This window comes from Dromiciops gliroides, chromosome 2, assembly GCF_019393635.1.
Source record: "Dromiciops gliroides isolate mDroGli1 chromosome 2, mDroGli1.pri, whole genome shotgun sequence".
NCBI lineage: Eukaryota > Metazoa > Chordata > Mammalia > Microbiotheria > Microbiotheriidae > Dromiciops > Dromiciops gliroides.
This window is the reverse complement of record NC_057862.1, coordinates 666451440-666474758: the sequence shown is the minus strand read 5'-3', so window position 1 is coordinate 666474758 and position 23319 is coordinate 666451440. Positions and strand designations below refer to the sequence as shown.

The following is a 23319-nucleotide window of genomic DNA, read 5'->3' as shown; positions in this document are numbered from 1 at the left end:
GACATCCATATAGCATTTTAAGGGTTTTCAAAGTGCCTTCCATATAATACCTCACTGGAGTTTCCCAGTAACCTGTGAAGGAAGTTCTCTTGTTATCCCCGTGTTATCACTGAAGAGAGAGGTTAAGGGACTTGACCAAGGTCATACAGCTTGCAAAAGTCTGAGGTAGTATTTACTGATTCCAAGTCCTCTACTCTATCCATGTACTCCCTAGCTGCTTTACAGCTATGAGTCTGTGTGGCTGGAAGTGTATTATACACTTGACAGAAATAGGGAAGGGAGGAAGAGGGGGAGATTGGGGAGAAAAGAGAAGTCTTTCTGTTTTCAGACATGTTGGGTTTCAGATGTCTATAATTGAGTTAAATCAACAAGTATTTAATAAGTACCTGGTATGTGCCAGGCACTGTGCTAAGCTGAAACAAGTCCACACTAAGTCCAAGAAGCTCACAGTTATACAAACTCAGTGTGTATGTGTAATAAATGAGATCATTAACAGAGAGAAGGCAGGTAGCATTAAGGTAGATTGGGAAAGGCTACTTATAGAAAGGGACCTGAAGGAAGTCAGAAAAGGCAAGAGACAGAGGAGGGGGTACGGGAGACAGCCAGTGAATGCCCAGGGGGTGCATGGCAGAATACGTGGAGGAAGTAGGGCCTAACACATTAGATATGAGGACTGAGCCAGAGAGTAAAGAGTCAAGGATAACACCACAGCTGTGAGCCTTAGTGACTGGCCAACTAATGGTGTCCTCCACAACAAGGGGAAAGTTAGGGAGAGACGTGCACTCAAGAGAAAAGTTCATGAGTGCTGTTCATGGTGGGTTTGAGCTGCCTAGGAGACATCTAGTTTGATAGATACAGTGAGACTCATAGTGTGGACGGTCTAGTAAGTATTTGGCAATGCAAGGCAGCCATCTCTCCTGAACTCCAGCCCTACATGGAGGTGCCATGTGTGGAGGAATAATTCAACCTAAGGGAACTGATGAAGTTACCAAGAGAGAATGTCTAAAGGAAGAAGAGCCTTGGGCCATGCTTAGAGTGAGGCGGTGGGATAGAGATGATGGTGGTGCTGGTGGTGATGATGAAGAAGAAGATGAAGGATGCTGGAAAAGAATAGTCACATGAGCAGGTGGAGAACCAAGACAGAGCCCAATGAAAACCCAGGGCAAGGAGTGCTTTGCTTTTGTATTTGTATCCTCATCTCCAGATTTACCACTTAGAGTTATCTGAGTTATCTTATCTGGGAGATGCAAGTGTCAGGACTGCCAAAATCTGCAGAGCAGACAAGGAGAGATGAGTACTTAAACTTAGCCATCAGATTTTGCTATTAAGAGACCATTGTGGGGCAGCTAGGTGGCGCAGTGGATAGAGCACCGGCCCTGAATTCAGGAGGACCTGAGTTCAAATCCGACCTCAGACACTTAACTAGCTGTGTGACCCTGGGCAAGTCACTTAACCCCAATTGCCTCATTTAAAAAAAGAGAGACCGACCATTGGAGTCCTCTTCCTCTTCACCATCTTCCTGCCTCTTGCAGCCATGAAGGTCGAGTTGTGCAGCTTCAGTGGGTACAAGATCTGCACGGACAGGAAGGTTTTCCAATTTTTGAATGCAAAATGTGAGTGCATTCCTTTCAAAGAGGAACCCTCGGCAGATCAATTGGACTGTCCTCTATAGAAGAAAGCACAAGAAGGGACAGTCGGAAGAGATTCAAAAGAAAAGAACCTGCCGGGCAGTTAAATTCAAGAGGGCCATCACTGGGGCTTCTCTTGCTGATATAATGGCCAAGAGGAACCAGAAACCTGAAGTTTGAAAGGCCCAACAAACAGAGAACAAGCCATCAGGGCTGCCAAGGAAGCAAAAAAGGCTAAGCAAGCAACTAAGAAAACAGCTGCATCTGCTGCTAAGGCTCCTACAAAGGCAGCACCTAAACAAAAAATTGTGAAGCCAGTGAAAGTTTCTGCACCCCGAGTTGGTGGAAAACATTAATTGTCTACTAAATTGGACTAAGTAAAATAAAATTTAAAGCAGCAAAAAAAAAAAAAAAAAGACCATTGGAAAGTCTGGAGAGAGCACTGAGTGATGAAGTCACCATTGTAGGGATTGAGAAGTGAGCAAACGAGTGAGTGAGTGAGTGAAGAAGAAATAAATGGTGACTGGATTTTAGACAACCTGTGCTATGAGGCTAAGCAAGAGGATGGTAGGGTTAAATGAGAAATGTTTTAAGGATGGGGGACACCTCACTGTGTTTGTAAGTAGCAAGTAATGACAAATGACAAGAGAGATTGAAGATTTAGAGGAGTGAAGGATAATCAGGGAGTCAGTCTGCTAGAGGAGGCCAAGGGTCCAGGTAGAGGGGTTAGCCTTGTCGAGGTCTGTCTCTTCATCCAGAGACTGGAATAAAGGAAGAGAGAATGACAGAGCTGGGCCCCTTTTCTTGTTTGTTTGTTTGGGGTGGTTTTTTTTTTTGCAGGCAATGGGGGTTAAGTGACTTGCCCAGGGTCACACAGCTAGTAAGTGTCAAGTGTCTGAGACCGGATTTGAACTCAAGTACTCCTGAATCCAGGGCCGGTGCTTTAACCACTGCGCCACCTAGCTGCCCTGGGCCCCTTTTCTTACTAAAGGTTGAGGTTCAAGGTCTTCTGCTGAAGAGAGTGAGATATAAGTTATCAGAGACTTGAGGAAAGAAGATAAGGTTTGGAATGGCCTCTGGTGAATGAGAGAAAATCATTAGGCAGGAATCAAAAAGGATTGCCATACTGTTGTAAGGGCCCAAGTGAAATTAGATTGTAGATCAGTCAGCACGATTGCAAGGCTTCTGGCATGGTTAGCAGCACACAAATAGAAGCAGCGGAGACAGATGGCAGGAGGGCTACCATCTTGACAACCTGGAGTGCCGTTGTCAAGAGGCGAACGGAGATAAGACAGGAACAAGGGCTTTGAAAATAGAGGATGGAATAACATTGAACTGGTCGGGTTTGGGAAGGGAGGAAAGTTAGCCAGGGTGCACAGGTCATGGTCTTTCTCTCTCCCTCTCCATAGATAGACACAGACACAGACATGGACACGGACATGGACACGGACACAGACACAGACACAGACACAGACACAGACACAGACACAGACACAGACACAGACACAGACACAGACACGGATGTGCTTCTGCTTCCAGTCCAGCCTTCATAGCTTTCATCTTGGCAGCCAGTGCCCATGGAACGTCTGTGGAGGCTGTACCACAGTCACTAAAGGTGCAGATACAGTTCTCACCGTCTTGCCTGGGGCTATAAAATAGCTCCATATCCAAATGCCTGGTTTTCTTCCTCCCGAAAATAACATTCCAGAAAAGGCCTGCTTTGGCACTGTTCCCTAAGAGCCGGGGTCCTTCGATCCAGCCAGCACCTTCTCAGTGGGTCGTTTCTCATTAGAAAACTCCAATCAGTACAGCGGCCAACCACACTTCCAGAGGACAGCGATGAACATGACAGAGTGGTGGCAGATTGTAGAAAACTGACCTTATTGGGCATGGCCGGCGTGGGAGTTTGTTTGGTGTGGCTGTTGTCTGTCTGTCTGTCTTTTAAATTTGCAGGCAGAGGGAAGAAGTGGGAGGAAGAAGGGACTAGGAAGAGGGTTGCCCCCACCCCAAAAGAGAAAGACTAAGAAAAGAGGGCCAACAAATCGTTTTTGTCATGTATAGAAGAGAGCACGGGCCACAGAACATATCCCAGATGAGTAGGTGGCTCTGAGACTTACATGTTGAATTTATTGCATATTTTAAAAGATAAGCGCAATAGACTTGCAGTTTCATGTACAGTCCTCTTCTGTTCTACAGTGTATATGAAAGTACCTATTTTAAGTCCAGAATGGATGTGTGGGAATGAAAGTATTGGGTGTTGGAGATCTCAGTGGGAATGCAGAATAGGTTTTCAAGGGACCTGGGTTCAAAGCCTGGCTCTGCTACTTAATACCTTAGTTTTCTCAAATGTAAAATGAGGGGGTCACAAAGGTTCTGAGAGGTCACCTAGTGCAATGTTTTCTGTTGGCAGATGAGGAATTGAGATGCAGAGAACTGGAGGGTGTCTATTGCCTAAAGTAGCAGAGTGAAGATTTGAACTCTGGTCCTCTGACGACATACTTAGTATTTTTTCAAAAGTAACCACTAAGTGTGTGGGCTCCAGGAAAAAAAAACCCTTGTGCCCAATGTAGATAAACAGTTATTCTGCAGCTTGCTGTTAGAGGATTGCCTGGTGTACATGAGGGTCTGTGGTCAGGATGTGTCTGGCATGGGGCAGGAACCTAGGCCTTTCTGACTCTGAGTCAGGCTCTCCATTCACCTGGGGGGGGGGGCAGGCAATGAGGGTTAAGTGACTTGCCTAGGGTCACACAGCTAGTAAGTGTCAAGTATCTGAAGCTGAATTTGAATTCTGATCCTCCTGAATCCAGGGCCCATGCTTTGTCCACTGCACCACTTAGCTGCCCCTATGCATTCACTTATATAGCCCACAAGAAGGAAACAGCATTGCTTGGGGGCTTCCGAATGTTTTATTTATTTTATTATATCATTATATTTTATTTAGCCAATGGTCTAGCACAAGAAGTTCTCAACAAAGAGCTCCTAGATTAGAATTGGAGTGGATATGGTAGCATTAGAGACAGGGACTTTCTAGAAATTTTTAAGTCATGAAAAATTATTTGGGGGGGGGATTAAAATAGCCATCGTGCACATAGTAACATTGTTAGCTTAGGAATACAAAAGTATACTGTGTATGACTTGATTTGCTCCCAAAGTGATCATTGAAAAGTCTAAGAGTGGTTTATTTATGAAATAATATCAAATTTACTCATTTTAATTTTTTTAGTTTCCATTTTGTAAGAAACAAAAGAAAATTCCTCTTCAAGTGAAAATATCAACACCCTCTTGGGGAAGAAATCTAAAATCTAATTTGCTCTCCCATTTATGAGAGGACCATGCTGCCTTTGTAGAGCTCACGTCTTCAAACAGATCTCTGGAAGGTGAAATCCAGACTGAGTATGGCCTGTTAGTCGTGTCTGGGGAAATGCCGGCAGGAGCCACAAAGTGGGTGGGTGAGTGAATGAGAGTGTGGAGAAGTGGAGAATCCATTTTTTGTTAGGCAGCAGCAGATCCACAAAGCAACAGAAATGGGGGTCACCTATTTATACTGTACTCTTCATATGGAGGGAATGGCTAGAGTCTGTTGCTATTGTAGAGTTTTTAGAAATGTTCGGGGGTAAATACAGGCCTAAGAATCAAAACAAAACATTCTTAAAACATTGTAGTTATCCTTCTAAAATCCATCTCCCCACACACATTCAGGAGCGAGGGGAGAGAGAGACATCAGAGCCTTCCACAAATTGACACACTTTTATTTCGCATTTCTTCAGGGTTTGGCCAGGCCTTCACATGTCTTGTTGTGATAAGTAGAAATATGAGAACATGTGATGGAACTAAATAACTCAGTGTTATTTTTGTAACTTGAATAGGTTAATATCCCTGCAAAAAACAATCACTTTCCGTTTCTAGAATTCTTGCCCTTCCCTCTTCAAATTTACTCTTCTAACATTCTTGGATTTGACTACAGACTTGAATATGTGAGCATGTTTTTTCATATTTTCCAGCTCCCATTGCCATTTTTGAAATCTTCTTGAGATATTTAAAATTTCAGAAAATATCAAAGCATCTAGAGCAAAAGTCCAAAGTTAAATTTCTGTAGCAACTGTAATATGGTTTTATATGCCAAGCCTGAATCAGACTTCTTCAGGGGTTCAGGTTTAGCTTGAAAAGGTATGAGACACTCACGGACCAACAGTTAATAGAAGGAAGTTCACTTGGCCATAGCGTGGAGGGGCTCTTCAGCAAGAACTCTCTGCTGCCTTGGCCTTGGCTGGACTATGTGTGCCCTTACTCCTTCTGGTCCAGCCACCAGGAAGCTATGTCAGTGCTTCTGGCCTTTATCCCTTTAAGGAAAAATTACCCTTGCCTTCATGGGATAGAGTTACTTGTAGGATGGATGGCCAAGGTGGAATTGGACTAACCCTCCAGATGTGGCACAGGAGCCAAAGGAGATAAACCAATCTGTGTCAGTGTGGCCAGTGCTTTGGAATGGCTAGAATAATATCAGGAAAGAAACTTGTTTTAACAGGTCGCTTGTGCTACACACCTTTAACTCCAAGGGGTGACTCATACTGGACATGAAAGCTGATATAAAAGAACTACTCAGCTAGGCTTTGTTGTGCATGTTTTATATGCTGAGCATAATGGTTCTGTGCAAAAGAACTTCGAGATTTTTCTGATTTAAGATACTTTACTTGCCTTTAAGTGACTTTGACATTTCCATAATGATCAGTGATCTCCATGTGAGTCCATCTTCCAACAGTCTGCATCTTAACTCCATCGACACAGAAGCTTAGAATCCTACATGTTATTTATCCATGTCTTTTCATAGCAGATCTGCCTCATGCATTGGAAGACTCCCTCTGGTTCTCCAATGTTCTGTGAAGACCACAGTATGCCCTCCATCTTTCATCACTCCTTCTTGGTACATGACCAGCCTGTCCTTTTCCGCCACTTTTTCAGCATCTCTTTTCATTATTATTTAGGTCATTATAGTGGTGATTTTTCTGATCAGCAAGCTTTTTAAGCAGCAGCTATGTAACGGGCCCTTTGCTAAGCACTAAGGATTCAAAGTAAGGCAAAACAAACAAAAAGCCTCTGGTCTCAAAGCTTATGCCACACAAAGGATTTGATATTTGCTGCTGAAGGTAAAGGGATCTACCAGAGTTTATAGAATAGTCAGGAGTTACATAGTTAAGCCTTCACTTTAGGAAAATAACTTTGGCAGCTCAGTGAAATATAGACTGGAGGAAAGAGAGGCTTGAGGCCAGGAACCTGACCCGAACACAATTGCTACTTTAATAGTACCTGGTGCCAGGGTGGTGGCAGTGTTAGTAGAGAGAAGGGATGTGAGGGTGGGGAGGATAAAGCTTATTGCTGGGGTGGTTATGTGAGGTACGTGTTACTGGGGAGTTCAGAATGACACTCAGGGTGCCAACCTATGTGAGTGGGAAGATGGCAGTGTCCCGGAGACAACATCCAGATAGCAAGGTGCCTACCAGACTGAGGAAGAGCAAATGGAAAAGAATCTAAGCAGGGTGGTATTAGCAGTGGGAGGAACTGGGAAAGACCTACTACAGAAATCAGGATCTCAGCCGTATCTTGTTTGTTTTTTAATTAATAAGCATTTATTATCTCTCTCCCTCTCTCTTCCCCATGTAGTAGGGGAAAACCTTCATAACCAATAAACATAGTCAAGCAAAACAAATCCATACATTTGCCAAATCCAAAAGTGTGCCTCATTCTGCACCTTGAGTCCTCGGGCATCTGGGCTCCTCGTTGCATTGATCCAGAGGTCTTAGATCTTTAAGAGCTGTTTGCCTTTGCGGTGTTGTTGCTGCCATATAAGTCATTCTCCTGGTTCTGATATGAACTGAGACCTCACAGCAGCCAAGGAAGCTTGGAGGTAAAGGAGAGTGGTCCAGAGCTATTATTTAGGTAAACCACTTTGGCAGCTAAGTGGAAGATGAGTTGGATTGGAGTGTGGAGGCTGTCACTAGTCTAGACAAGAGGTGAGGAGGGCCTTGTGCGTGGAGAGGATGGGGTATCTATGAGATGAGGGATGCGTGGGATTGGGGGGCAATGTTGGGCTTTTTGTAATGGGAGGATACTGGTGTTGAATGATGAACTTTTGCAGTAGCAAGTAACTTGGAATCATTGAAAACACTGTGCAGTAACCCAAATGCACATTCTCATTCGGGAAATGTTCAGAGAGAAGCAGGGAGGTAGAGCCAAGATGTAGTAACAGGAGGAAGTACATCTGAGCTCCTCCCCTCCAACACACACTAGAAAATGCACTGGATAGCCCTGAGCAGGAAATCCAAGGAAAAAAACCACAATGAATGACATTTCTAACCCAGGTCAGCATAGGAGGGTAGACAGAAGTCTGGGGACAGGGATGTACATGCCCATACCTTATCCCCACACACAGGAACTGAAAGAGGCCTGAGATGGTGCCAGGGCAAGGAAAGCTCCTGACCCATAGAGGGAGAGGCTGACCTTGTGGAAGCTGCGGGAACCGGTGGTCCCTGGCAGCTCTGTCATTCGTTTCCCAGTTCTGGGTCACAGATCTAGGACATGCCGAGGAGGGCACCTGTGTCTAGCCACGGCATTCCAGCACGAGGAGCAGTTGGGGACCTTAGGCCGTGTACTGAGCAAGGAGCAAGTTCAGAAGCAAACAGCGGCTCTGTGGCTCTGATCCCAGGAGCCGAGCTGAGTCTCAGCTCCGGCCTTTAGCAGAATAACCAGACCAAAGGAGAGCCTGTAGTTGTGTCCCTCTGAGTGAGCAGAACTCTACAGCTGCCTGATACCAGCTGGGTCTCGCAGCAGTCTACTGGAACTTCCAACCAGGGTGGAGGAAACAGAAGTGTTAGGCAGAGCCAGACCTGGATGAAGAACTTGCAGAGCTCAGACCAGAGGCAGCAATCAGATTTTCTAAGCCAGCACTGGCACTGAAGTCCTGGAATGAGAACACCTCCTGGCTGCCTTTAGGGTCTATAAGAAGCTCATCCTGATGCCCTTTAATATTAGTGCCTTCTCATGGTTATCTACAGTTTATCCTTTATAGATCTTATATGCCCCTTGAGAGCTGGCACTAGATTTTGCCTTTCTTTGTATCCCCAGTATCAGGCACACAGTGCCTGACATGTTGTAGGTGATTAATGTTTATTGACTGACAACACCATCCCTGCTACAGTAAAGCACAAGAAAGGGATGAGCGAGACTGCAGCAGATGGAGGGCCAGTTGGGCTCAATGGCTCATGCCTTCATGATGGTAACCATGAAAACTCTTCTTCCTGGAAGATCACTTCAGCTCTGGAATTCATACCTCAGAAGTACCCTCAGCCCCTTCTATCCCTTCCACTTGCAGTGAATGACTCTTTCCAGAACCTTCATTTAAGGAGGGTACCCAGGAAGGCCTGAGTTCAAATGTGGCCTTAGACACTACTGACTTGTGACCCTGGACAAGTCACTTAACCTCTGTTTGCCTTAACGCCCTAGAGAAGAAAATGGCAGACCACTCATGTCTTTGCCAAGAAAAGCCCATGGCAAGATAGTGTAGGACAGAGGGTTCTGGCATGCTGTGATCCACAGGGTCACAAAGAGTTGGAAACAACTGAACACCACCACCACCCAGACTTGATGAGCTCTTAAAAAGATGCTTATGGGGGCAGCTAGGTGGCGCAGTGGATAAAGCACTGGCCCTGGATTCAGGAGTACCTGAGTTCAAATCCAGCCTCAGGCACTTGACACATACTAGCCGTGTGACCCTGGGCAAGTCACTTAACCCCCATTGCTGCCGCCCCCCCCCCCCAAAAAAAGATGCTTATTGATTTGTTGCTACTTTGAGTCAGCGCGCTTCATTTTGCCTTCTGGTTATATGAAGTCTTGTATTCCTCCCTGTGAGTTCTCAGATCTTATACTACATCAATATTGGACACAAATACTTATTGATTGATTGAATAATTTTGAATTAGAAAAACTTTAATATCCATTGAAATTATAGTTATTTTAAAATTTCTTTCAATCACTGCCCCCCACCATGTAAATGTTACTGATGAAATGAATGTGAGATTACTGTTTCAGCAAAATAATGTGAAGTATACTGTCCTTGTATTAAATTGACCACAAAAGCAAGTGTATCTTCCTACATTTGGTTAGCTGTATCTGGTAATATTAGTGGATAGTTCTTCACTTGAAAAATCTCAGGTTGTGCTGCTTATGTTTAATGATTTGGGGATATCTATACTATATGTTCTGAGCATTCTCTGTGTGATGCCTATACTTGCTCTATCACCTCTCATTACTTAACCAGTTCCATACTTTACAATGAGTTTTTTTCCTCCTTTTCCTCTCAGAGATAACTGTGAGGACTGGTCCAAGCAGCTCAGGGAGCTGGGACAAAATGACTTTCTCTCAAGGTCTTTAGGTCTATTTCAAAATAGTGTGCAGTAGCCTTTTCTGGTATTTTCTCTCAAGTAGCTATTTATTAACACATCTACATTAACTATCAGGTCATCAAACATATCGTAGTAGAAAGGCAAAAATAAATACTGATGTCTTGTATTTGGGATTTTTAGTGTATGAGCTATCTGTTCAGTATTGTTGACCTTAAGGGAGTGTGGATCGTTATCTGGAGATTTCAATAATCTGTGCTTCCATATGCGGAAACTCACTGAGCCCCTCTCCCACTTGGAAGCTGCTTATAACAAAATTATATTAGGGTAATACTTTGGTGTGAAGTCCTTGGTCCCACCTGAATGAGAACCTCTTATCAGTCTTTAAGTATCCATTCCAAAAAGGTGGCCTGCATTGGAATCTTTTGAAAGACCTAATCAGTTTCTAAAGACAATAGGCGGGGGGGGGGGGGGGGGGGGGGGGGGGGGCAGCTAGGTGGCGCAGTGGATAGCGCACCAGAGCACCTGCCCTGGATTCAGGAGGACCTGAGTTCAAACCCGGCCTCAGACACTTAACACTTACTAGCTGTGTGACCCTGTGTGACTGGGCAAGTCACTTAACCCCAATTGCCTCACTAAAAAAAAAAAAAAAAGACAATAGGCCAGGTTACCTGAAAGACTTGTCCCTGAAGTGGTTTCAGCAATGATATGACTTGGAGAAGGAGAAGTCTTTGATTCATTCCATTTGTAGAAGTTTCTCTTGAGTTCACCTTTGACAAAATTAAAAGAAGAATCCTTACAAGGAATGGTCAGAGAGGGATTGAATAGTTTATCTTGAGTTCACCTTTGACAAAATTAAAAGAAGAATCCTTACAAGGAATTGTCAAAGAGGGATTGAATAGTTTATCTTGAGTTCACCTCTGATAAAATTAAAAGAAGAATCCTTAGAAGGAATGGTCAGAGAGGGATTGAATGCGTCAGGAAAATGATTCTTTTTAAGTGATTGTTATTGGTGGTTGCAGCCTGCAGTTAGGAAGTTCAAATTTAGCAAACCTACCTTCAGATGTGGCCTCAGACACTTAATCAGCTATGTGACTTCAGTCAAGTCCCTTAAGCTGTTTGCCTCAATGTCCTCAACTGTACATTGGGGATAATAACATCACTTACTTCCTAGGATTGTTGTGAGGATCAAATGACATAATAATTGTAACTGAAAGGTACTAGGAGCCATATAGAAATGCTTATTCCCTCCCTCCCCTTCCTTCCTGAGGAATCAAACCGAATTAGTTTTATCTATATATAAATTAAGTCCCAGTGGCTGGTGAGGGAGAGCTTTTCATAGGTTTGATTTCAGTCTCTTTTTCCATTCCCCCCGCCCCCGTAAGCCTGGGGTTCTTAATATGGGGTCTTTGGACTTTTTGTCTTAATATAGATTGATAAATGTGTTTCAATATAATTGGTTTCCTTTCTAATTTTATGTGTTTTATACATATTAAAACATTATTATTGGGGCAGCTAGGTGGCGCATTGGATAGAGCACCGGCCCTGGAGTCTTCAAATCCGGCCTCAGACACTTAACACTTACTAGCTGTGTGACCCTGGGCAAGTCACTTAACCCCAATTGCCTCACTAAAAACAAAAAACAAAAACAAAACAAAAAACATTATTATTGAAAAGGGTTCCATAGGCGTCACCAGATTGCCAAAGGGCTCTGTGATACCAAAACAGGTTAAGGACTCCTGCTCAAAACAGATATTTAGCATCATAATTATTTAATTAATAAATTGATTTTTCTTCCCCACACAGGATCAAAGATTCGGAGCTAACAGGGAATTTTTAGTGGTCATCTAGTCTAGCCTCCTCATTTTATAGATGAGAAAATTGAGGTCAGAGGGAGAAATAGAAGCATTGCTTTCTCGAGTGGAAGAGATGCATATGGAGTTGATTTCTTGGATATGCTTAAAGCTTTGTAGGGACGGCAAAGAGTTCTTGGTGACAAGATGACCTGACATGGGTGGTGTCAGTAGTGGGAATACTGAAGAAGGAACAAAGAGGCAAGGCGAGAATAGTGGAAGCAGCCAGCTTTTTCTGTCACTCCACTACTAATCTGTTTTTCTGTTTTAAAATTAAGACTTAATTACTGCTTTTCAATGACTTTCAACCCTTTTTCTTCCCCCAGATTTGTACTATGGTGGAGAAGCTTTCTCAGTAGAACAGCCGCAGTCTTTTACATGTCCCTATTGTGGGAAAATGGGTTATACGGAGACATCTCTTCAAGAACATGTTACTTCTGAACACGCAGAAACATCAACAGAAGTGGTAAGCAGAAGCAGTGTTATGTTGAAATATTTGTGTATACATTCCTCATTGGAAGCTATCTTAATTAGTGCAAGAGAATGCCTCTCAGATGCCCATGTCAAAAGTTATACTCTTGCTCATCACACAGTAAATTGCATTTCTTATAAATAGATCTGAAGGCAGCATGTTTTTCTATTACCTATCCATGTTAAATATTACTAAGTGTTAAAGTTTCTAATTGTTAAATGTTTCTCATTCTTAAAAAAAAGGGGGGAATTTAGACATTGAGTATTGAATCAGCCTAAAAGGTAACAGTACATTGAACTGAGTTCTGTTTTTAAAGCCAATAAGTTATGCTACCTGTTTGAGCGGGTTTTGTTCAAAAAAATATTAAAATCTATTTTGAAATTATAACCAATAAAACGTGAAAAATAATAGACTGTTCTGTCCCGTAGTTACAGTGTAACCCTGACCTTAGTCTGTTATCATAAGGCCTGGGCCACTTGCTGCCAAAGACTTATTTCATTCTTGCTAATAAATCTTTGTCTCTTGGTATCTGTATGAATAAGATCTTCCTGTTCATCTCTTCCTCCTTTTTCTGTGTTCTAACTTATATCTTTGCTATGTTTTCCTTTTCCAGGGTATATTTATGTCTCCCTGCAGAACTCCAGGGTATCTTTGTTCTAGCCTTTGGGACAGTCTCCAGTGGGGTAGGCAGGGGTGAGGGATATCCTGTGTGGCATAGGTCTGAGCAGGCATTGAGTGGTAGAGAGAGAATCTGGCAAACCTCCCCCTCTTCCTCCCCCCCCCCCCCAAAAAAAAGGAAGTTTGAGTCATTACTAGTGAATGTTTGCTTGCAGCCTCACCATGATACCTACCACAGTTTACACAGGCAGCAAGAAATTCTGATTTCCTCCAATGGTTAAAGATATAAATAGATGCATGGCCCATTTCTGTCTCTGTTTGCTCTGCTCTGCTCTTTAGTGTCCATCCTTTCTTTCAGGACCCCGACTCAAGACTGCCTTTAGTTAACTTTACCTCGTGCTCCGCACTTCCTTAGTTAGCACTGAAGTGTGTTTCCTACATGTGCTGGTTTGTGTTTTCTTTTTCTTTGTGTGTGTGTGTGTGGGGGGCAATTGGGGTTAAGTGACTTGCCCAGGGTCACACAGCTAGTAAGTGTGAAGTGTCTGAGACCGGATTTGAACTCAGGTCCTCCTGACTCCAGGGCCGGTGCTCTATCCACTGCGCCACCCAGCTGCCCCTGTTTGTGTTTTCTGATTGTTTCTCAGCTGTGTAGGGCCTGTCTCCTGCTGCTTGGCTGTGGTATAGGTTACTTTAGAGCAGGAATCCTCCTTCCCTCGTATCCCTCTCCCTACCGTGCACAGACCTGGTTGGACACATGAATGAGCCTGCCTTCATCGATGTACCGATTGGAATGGCGCCACCTGCTGGAGACTTACAACATGAGGAGAGGACCTCTGAGGGCAGGACCATGCATCTTTTCTTTGGCGTCAGGAAATGTTTTAGCCCTTATATCAAGAACCTATAAACTGAATTTGAGAGTCAAAAGGCTGAGGGGAAACTGTGAGGCCAGAGGTGGTTACCTGCCTAGGCAGCACTGGAGTGCCAAGGAGGGGTAGGAAGAATGCTGGGCTTGTGATGGCAAGCAGCGAATCAATACAAAGTTAGGGAGGCGAGAGAGTGCTGCTGTAGGCATTTATAAAACTTTGCCCCTTGCTCCCATCCCTTCTTCCTTCCTTAGAGCCAAGAATATTTAGACTAGACTAGGTCTGGTGGCTGAAAATCCTGCTTTGTTTTGATTTTTTTTAACATAGTAAAAATTGATTATGTTTGCATTTTTGACCTTTTACTGTTTCTGATTGAAACCAAAGACAGAAAAATACATTTATGCACATTCATTTCAATCCTCTGTCTTTTAAAATATTATTATTATTATTTTGCAGAGCAATGATGGTTAAGTGACTTGCCCAGAGTCACATAGCTAGTAAGTATCAAGTGTCTGAGGTAGGATTTGAACTCAGGTCCTCCTAAATCCAGGGTCAGTGTTTTATCTGCTGTGCTACCTAGCTGCCCCATATAGGTCATTTTTTAGAATTTCTACCCAGGAAATTAGGCATAGTTTAAAATATAGGTAACAAAATTTTAAAAAAATATTCAAAATAATGAAAGAATCACTAAAGTTTAGACAGTTGTTAGAATCTCTTTTGCTTTTTTATCTTAAACTTTCCTCCTTCTAAATAAACATAATTGAAAGGGGGGAGATGCTAGGCTTGGAACCTGGGTTCAAATTCTGTCTTTGCTCCCTCTTAGCTGTGAAGCTTGGGCAAAGCACATAACTCTCTGTGTTTCCTTTTCCCCATCTAACAAGGGAGAGTGGGAGCAGCTAGGTGGCACAGTGGATAAAGCACCAGCCCTGGATTCAGAAGGACCTGAGTTCAAATCCAGCCTCAGACACTTGACACTTACTAGCTGTGTGACCCTGGGCAAGTCAACTTAACCCTCATTGCCTCACCAAAAAAAAGGGGGGGAGAGGTTAGGACTGTGGTCCTTCCAACTATATCTATGTGAGTGCCCAAAAGGGGAAAGCATCTTATGAGAAGTACAGAGGTGCTTAAGTTTTATCTCTGTAATGCCACATACACAGTATCATAATCTAGTGAATTGAGAATTTTAGGAAGATGAATATGAGCTCCTAGTCCTTTAGTTCTAATTCAGTAGATCTATATTAATCACCCACTGAGTGTAAGACACTGTGCTAGGTTTAACAGACGTGAGAATACAAGAGTAGACTGTCAGTGAGAAAAGTCCCTTGGGAAAGCTGGGTCAGTGTCCTGGAGAGAGGAAGACCCACTTCTGAACCCATCTCAGATGCTTAACCAGATGCGTGACAGTGTACATACAAATCAGGTCTGCTCTTTGAAATCTCAGGTTCCCCCCTCCATAAAATAGGGATAATGGGACCTCATAGTTTTGTTCCACAGCAAACTTTGAACTAACATGCGAATGTCAGCTGCTGTTTTTATTCAAAAGAAATCTCATAGAAGGAGAGGGACTTAAACCATCTCTCTGAAAATCTGTAAACCTTAAGCTAGAAGCACAGTGGGAACATTTGGAAGACAGCCAATGTGGCCACAGCAAAGCCTTTGGGAGCCTCATGGACTAGTGTGACCATTCCTCAGGCAACATTAATAACAATACCCAGTGTTTCTGAAGCCAAGCACTGTGCTGAGCACTTTACAAACATTCTCTCCTTTGATCTTCACAACATTATCCCCTTTTACAGACAAGAAAACTGAGGTAAATAGAGGTTAAGCAGTGTGTGATGGGTCACACAGCCAGTGTTGTCTGCCTTGAGATTTGAACTCAGGTCTTCCTGACTGCAGGCTCAGTGCTCCATCCACTGTGCCACTCAACTGTTTCAAGCATTTGTAAAGTGCCTGCTGTATGCCAAGTACCATTCTAAGCACTGGCATCAGGAATGTATGAATGGCAAAGGGAAAGGAAGAGCCTTTTTTTTTGTCTTTACTCACGCCTTTCCACTCTGACATCTGAGGTTAAGAGTGTTTTCCTTGAAATGAATTCATTTGTTCCTCAGATTATACATGAGCTCACTGAGACTGTGTGTGTAGTATGCACCCCCCTTCTCCTTTGCTTTGGTAGTGAATCCCTTGCTATTTGTGTGATGAAAAAAGGATAACCAAACACTTCAACTTAATGGCGCTTCTGGGCCATTCTGTTTATTGGGATGCGTGCGGGTCTCCATGCTTATTGCATTGTAGAAACCTGTTCTGTGACACATCTTGATGTGTCACAGCTCTCCTTGGGTGACCAATGGCAGTTTGCTTCTACTCCATTGAGACCTGGCTTTCCCCTCTATTTTTCTTCCTCCCATGCATGTAGTAGACGTTCAGTGCCTGTGGCATAATTGACATGTTGATGTAGGTTGCTTTTGTCCCTTTCCAGAAAGAGATAGATTAGTCACTTAGAGAAATGCTTGGCACAACCCATAATAACAGGCAGGCGAATTGTTCTAGGATGGTCTAAGTTGGTTAAAAGAGTTTTTGTGGTGAATTAATTTTCATTTTCATCCTGTAAATAAATACAATACCAGACTTATATCTTGATTCTACCAATTAAGTACAATTTTTAAAAAGGGAAAAGAAAGGCATGGATTATCAACTTTCACTTTCTCCCCTTTTTGTACAGAAAACTTATGTCTGAAGCATTTCCTTCTGGTAGAGGTGATGGCTTCTGTGGACACAGCTTCAACAAATCCTTGTTTTAATGATCCAGTTTTTCTCTAATTCTGAAGTTCCTTGGTAGACCCACTATGTCTACCTTGCAGTTCGCTGTTTGTGCCATCAGTCAGGGGAAGTAAAGATTTAGACTGAACAAGCAGCAGAAAATATTGCTTTGATTTTTACTAACAAGGTGTATCTTGTTGGGGGAAGCAAACGGATAATATCTTGTACTTGTGAACTAAAAACATACTTTGTTCAAATACTACAAGTAGGAGCTGGACAATACCATTGCCAGTAGTAGGCCCTTTTTTGTTCCTAGCTATTCAACTATATACAGCTAGGAAAATTGTGGAGAAAGAAGGTGGGAAGGCCTGAAGATTTATTCGATTAAATGGGAACGCATGCACGCCCCCCCCCCCCAAACTCTTTTCCTTTTCATGATTGGCCTGTTGCAAATAACAGTTTTTCTGGGTTGATTCAATGAACTTTAATTTCATTCATTCTACTAGGCGTGACTGCAGCATTTGATCCAGCACCTTTGTCAGCTTTTTCAGAAACCACTTTTTTCCCCACCTTTAGCATACAGTAGTTCTTGAACTCCCCAAATGTTTATTAAGTTGGCTCACAGGATGTGCCAGGCACCTGAGGGTACAAGTACAGGCAAGCATGACCTCATAGTGTGGCCCCTCATCCTGTTCTGCCCTGGAGTTCACATGCCATTGTTCTCTGCTAGACTGTCAGCAAGAGGAGCCTATTCTCAGGGGCCGTGTCCTTGCTATCTGGCATGCTGCGGGAGTCGGTCACCAAGCTTTTCTTCAGAGTTGCCATGTACCCTGCAGACTGCGCTAAGCCAGGGCTGCAGATGAGACAAGACACAAGGAAGGCTTTTCTTCTGCTCTTGCCTTGACATATATTTGCCATGAGACCCTGGGAAAGTCATTTTACCCTCTCTATGGATTTTTCCTTTTCTTCTTCTCTAAAGGAGCATGGTGATTTCTCTAGCATGTCAGTGTTTGAAAGGCGCCTGCAGACATTGCTTTGTTTAGCTGCCACACCAGCACTGTGAGGTGGGTACTAGAGATGATCGGAAAGCTGAGACTTAAAGGGCTGACCGCATAGCCCATAAGTGGCAGTGATAGGGTTCCAGTCCCAGTTGTCTGGACTTCCAGGCCAGCACTTCCCCTGCTCTACTTGTAGAACCTGCCTCACCAGAGTCCTGAAGAAGCACAATAAATGGTTGTTGGAGACTGTCCCTGAATGATGGACATTGCCACTACTTCTGATGGGCTAGATTTGTTTTCTCCAGAATGATGGTGATCACAACTGAGAACAGCAGCTCTGAAAAGCTGTGGGTCTAAAAAGCAGCAGCAAGATTCAGGTCCAGGTGCTTCCTTCCTTCCCTTCACCGTTTAGGCCAAACTTGGGGATAGTATAGGTCAGTGTCCAGAAAACTGTATGGAAACATTTTCTTTGGCTTGTCCTCACAAAGGAAGTGTTTGGAAGAACGGAGGTCCAGTGTGGCAGGAGATCACAGGCAGCAAATAGAAGGGAAAAGAGACTGTGGCTCTACAATGCTTGGGAGCCCTAGCCAGAAAGAACTGAGACTATGGGGTGGGTATCTGTTCCCCATCATTTCCACAAGAGGGTTGTGGAGATCTATTATATAGAATACACTTCACCAACAGACTGTTTATCATTTTCATCCTGAGGTAAGGGAAACTGTCGACTGAAAGGAATTCTGTTAGCGCCAGAGTTTGATTTGAGCACTTTCAAAAGTGTAGTGTTTTTATAGGGACAGCAGGTTTCATAAAGGAGTAGACAAGAAATGGTAAAAAAAAAATCATTGGTAGGGAGGCAGCCAAGTGGCGCAATGGTAAAGCCCCGGCCCTGGATTCAGGAGGACCTGAGTTCAAATGCAGCGTCAGACACTTGACACTAGCTGTGTGACCCTGGGCAAGTCACTTAACTCTCACTGCCCCGCAAAAACAAAGAAAAAATAATAATGGGCAGGTTTGAAATCCAGGTCTCATCTGAATTTCTTGCTCACTTTGAATTCTGGAAATTTCCAGTAAGTAGTTGTGGTATTTGAGTGTCCTTTAGGTTCAGAGGGCTGTGTATTTTCTCTCATTTGTTCCTTATGACAGCCATGTGAGGTGGGTATTACTGTCTTTTACAGATGAGAAAGCTGAAACTAAAAGTGGTGAAGAGGCTTGACTTAGGCTACCTAGCTGGGAAGACACACACCCTGTACCAGTCTCCAGAATGTGGTTGGGGGGAGGGGGATATTCCAGTACCTTCATCTTCATCTTAGTGTTGCGATAAACTAGGGGAGGTTATTTGTCAGCACTGTTTCTGATCTTTTTAGTTTTTACTCATTCATGTAGGCTGGGTGAACACACAACTGCTCCCCCCCAAACCATCCAAATGAGAAGAATGATGCTAATAAGATTGTAGCCAAAGCGCTTATCTTTGGTCTGAGAGAGGAGACAGAGTGAAAAGCAGTCAGCAGATTTAGGAAGCTAACCAACTTTCTTCCCCTCTTGTTACAAGTCAGTATTTCACGTGGTGGCTTCCTTTTTTTGGTTTGAAGTTTGAATTCCCAGAACACCAGGCACACCATATTTCAGTTGTAAGTCTAAAACAAGACTCAAAAGTCAAAACTAAATGATTTGGGGGTTTCTTTGACAGTGTAGAAAATGAAGACTCAAGAAGCATCATTGAGCTAGTAGTACCAGCAGCAGTCATAACATAAAAATGGTGCTTTCCCGCAGGTCCAGGCACTGTGCTGAGCGCTTTACAAATAGCTCTTTTGGTCCTTACACCAGCTCTGGTAGCGAGGTTCTTGAGTTGATAGATGGAACTGAAGAGGAAAATAAAACAAATAAATTGTACTATTGGAGATAAAAGGCATAAAGACATGCACTAATTAGATGAAAAACAGGAGTAGTTCATGGTTAATCCAGAGTAGGGTGTCTAACAAACACCTAGCTTGGCTCAGGTGTCGATTTAGCTCTGATAACCAGAAGTCAGTAAATTATCCAGGTGAGCAGCACATTGAAGCCAAAGTCTTTCTGATGGCCTAAAGTGTAGGTGGCATGGTGGGCAAGGCTACAGGAAGGGTACCTGTTAGATGGCCCATAGCTGACTGGCTTGGGGAACCCCAAACACGATTTACTGATGAAAGGTACAATTGGCTTTGTGGGGAAATGGAGAACAAAAGCATTGGGATTTTCTAGTATTCCTTCACTGAATCTCAAATCTGCAACTTCTGAACTACCACTTAATGACTCTAGCATGACACACAGTGCCCGGCATATAGTAGAGGCCTGAGAAATTCGAGGTGATTGATTAATTGACTTGAGACTGGAAGTCTCAGCATCAGGAAACCTGGCTTCTGGTCCCAATTTGTGACTAACTCTGAAAGATGTTGGGCAAGTGGTTCCAGGTCTCTGGACATTAGTTTCCCCATTTGTAAAATGAGAGTGGTTCTATTAGATCATTGGTTTAGTAAGAGGATAGTTGTGCTATTAATAACCGCTGATTGAGGAAGTACATGGTGGCAAATGAATTTATGTTTTATGAATCACAAGAGCAGTGAGACATTGGTCTTCAAAAGGTAGATTCACTTATTTTTAAACAGTCATTTAATGAGACAGGCTCCTTACAGCGACTCTACAGTGCCCCACTGAGCTGAGGACCACAAAGGTTTCTTTGAGTCAGAGACAAGGGCCAGACACACTTCCCATCAGAAGTCCAGAGTGTGGAGTATGATGCTCATGTGATGGAGTCCAGGAAATGCGTGGCAGTTATTTTCTAGGCCTCAGTTTCTTCATCTATAAAATGAGGGCTTTAGACATGATGGCGTCTGATCTCAAGTCCATTCAACCAGTGTTTTCTGAGCACCTCTTTTGTACGGCAGCGGGCCAGGCAGGAGTCAAAGAGGGATCGTAACAATAAATTGTAATGGGTTTTCTGCTCCTAAGGAGTTTAGAATGCTGTGGAGGCAAATCACAAATGGATGGTGCAGCCAGCTGGCCAAACAAAACTGTTCAGTGAAGGGAATTCTGTGCATGGAGATGTCTTCGTGACCCTGAGCAGTCAGGAGGCATTGCATGGGAAGGTGGCACCTGGGCTGGGCCTTGAAGTGACTAATTGGAAAAGAGTCAGGAAAGTAAGTGCTAGGCTTGAAGGTGAGAATGGCACCTTGATGAGCCAGTGAAATTAGACTGGGTTTGTTTTTTCCTCCTTGTCCTCTCAGAGATAACTATGAGGACTGGTTCAAGCAGCTCAGGGAGCTGGGACGAAATGACTTTATCTCAAGGTCTTTAGGTCTATTTCAAAATAGTGCAGTAGCCTTTTCTGGTATTTTCTCTCAAGTAGCTATTTATTAACACATCTACATTAACTATCAGGTCATCAAACATATCGTAGTAGAAAGGCAAAAATAAATACTGATGTCTTGTATTTGGGATTTTTAGTGTATGAGCTATCTGTTCAGTATTGTTGACCTTAAGGGAGTGTGGAAAGTTCGGGGGTGGGGGTATCAGTGTAATCAAGGAGTGGGTGGAGCTATTTGAATATGCTACTGAGCATCCTTATGGCTGGGGAGGTCACTGAGAATCCTACACTTGTGTTTTAAATCCAGATCTGCAGGTTATTCATTTTACAGAAGGACAAGCTTAGATTAGAGTTGAGCTACCTTGGTTTCCAGCTCACTCTTGTGGAAGAATCAAAAGATGCTTAGCATTGTCCCTAGCCTTGGAAAGGCCATTGTCAGGAGGTTGACTCATATCAACCTGGATCAGCCAGACCAAACCATGGCTACCACTGACAGACCTACTTTTCCATTGACCGTGGAAGTAACCAACAGATCCTTTTTCCGACCACCACTCTTCATAGCGTTCTCATGGCTGCCATCATGAAGCACACTCTTGCTGACCACCAACCAGCTCTCTTCCTGCCAATGTCATAACCATTTTGAGAACAGAATTTATTGTTTCCGTCTCCTTAAGTTTAGGTTCTTCTACAGCAAATTGCATCATTCACCTTTTATTGTGTTGGGCTTTTTTGGCAGAGATCCTAAGGACAAGCAAAATGATGAAATAAAATGACAGTCATTAGAAGTTAAGCTGTATTCATCTGTGAAATATGTTTGTCTTTTGTCACAATCTCATAGTTGTTCTTTTTCTCTGCCATTCACTAGACAAGATCCTGATACAGTGCTTGTCTCTGGCAGCAGGTCAGGCTTTCCCAGAAGCTCTGAGTTCTTACTTTTGCCAGCTAAATCAGAACCCAGGCTGTGGTTTAGCTTAGCCCTGCTGGTTTTTTGTTTTATTTTTTAATGAGGCAATTGGGGTTAAGTGACTTGCCCAGGGTCACACAGCTAGTAAGTGTTAAGTGTCTGAGGCCGGATTTGAACTCAGGTCCTCCTGACTCCAGGGCCGGTGCTTTATCCACTGTGCCACCTAGCTGCCCTGGCCCTGCTGGGTTTTATAGAGATGCCCCTTTCCCCCATTTATTGTTATGGTCTGACATGTGACTGTTGAGAATCACCTCCGCTCCTTCTCCACCAACACCTGAATTCATCAGTGAGCCCAGCAATACCAGAGCTGCTGCCTGCATGTCCTAGCCCTCCTTCTTACCAGCCAGGCTGTCTTAGGCAGCCGAGCTCTGAGCTCGTGTCCTTATCTATAAAACGGAATCCTAGCAATACACTGCCTACCTCATGGGGTGACAGGAGGCAGGGGGCACCACTGAAAGTGACCCATCATTACCTTTGCTATTATTGCTAGTAGTTTCCTCCAGCCTTCCCACCCCCAGATTCAAACCTTGTGTGTAGATGGTCCCAGCTCTTAGAATGCAGTATACTTAACTCCTCAGGAAGCACATGCTCTTGCCCTTTGTGTTCTTAGGATCCACCTGGAAAGAACCTTGTTTTGCTTGCTTTGTGGCACGTGCGTGTCAGCACAATAAAATACTGACGTCCGTGCCCATTGCCGTGTTTTGTGGGGTTCTCAGTAGAGATCTTGAGCTGAGCGAGGGAAAGTGTGAAGAAGTGCAGTTGGGCCTTTGTCAGGAACCTGAAAGGATGAGCAAAAGGGTCAGCAGGCCAGCAACCAAAGTGGGGTCAGGGTGCATGTGCCGGTCTGAGCTGTCATTGGCACGTGCGCATTTATGAGGGCCCTGCAAAAATCCAGCCAAGGCGGTGGCTTATTTAGCAGCTATCTTCTTAGGCTTCTGTGACAGGCAATCCAAGCAACAGGACTGCAGTGATCTGATGGTGGATTATAGGTGAGCAGGTGGGAAAGTGGTATCATAGTTTGACTCCCTCTTCTGAAAAGAGATGGGAAGCATGAAGTCCACTGTTTTGTGTACCCCCTCCCCCCCCCATTTTTGTGTGTGTGTGTGTGTGTGTGTGTGTGTGTGTGTGTGTGTGCGTGCGCGCCTTTAATGAAAGCAAAGCAATTTAAACCAAACAAATAATTAAGCTTCACAGTAGAAATAAATCTTCCCAGCTTTAGCCCACAGTGTTCCCTCTTTGTAGGGATCTCTCTATCCTAGCCTACTCCCAGCTGGATGTGTCACGTCTGGTGACACATGGAGTAGTTTTTACCTCTGCCTTAGCTCACACTTCCCTATTCCTGGAATGCCCTGTCTGCAGGTTTTGAAATCCTGCCCATCCTTCAAGACCAACTTCGATGCCATCTCCTACATGCAGCTCTCATGAAAAAGCTTTCC

The 23319-nt window shown here is 43.7% G+C and overlaps 1 protein-coding gene across 2 annotated transcripts in view; it reads left to right on the top strand.

Moving 5' to 3' along the window:
* The window catches only part of KCMF1 (potassium channel modulatory factor 1), a 112520-nt gene that overhangs the window by 72484 nt on the left and 16717 nt on the right, over positions 1 to 23319 (top strand). For both annotated transcript variants that reach the window (XM_043984015.1, XM_043984016.1), the window contains exon 3: positions 12201 to 12340. In XM_043984015.1, coding sequence (XP_043839950.1) covers positions 12201 to 12340 — 140 coding nt within the window. The remainder of the gene's footprint in view (positions 1 to 12200; positions 12341 to 23319) is intronic.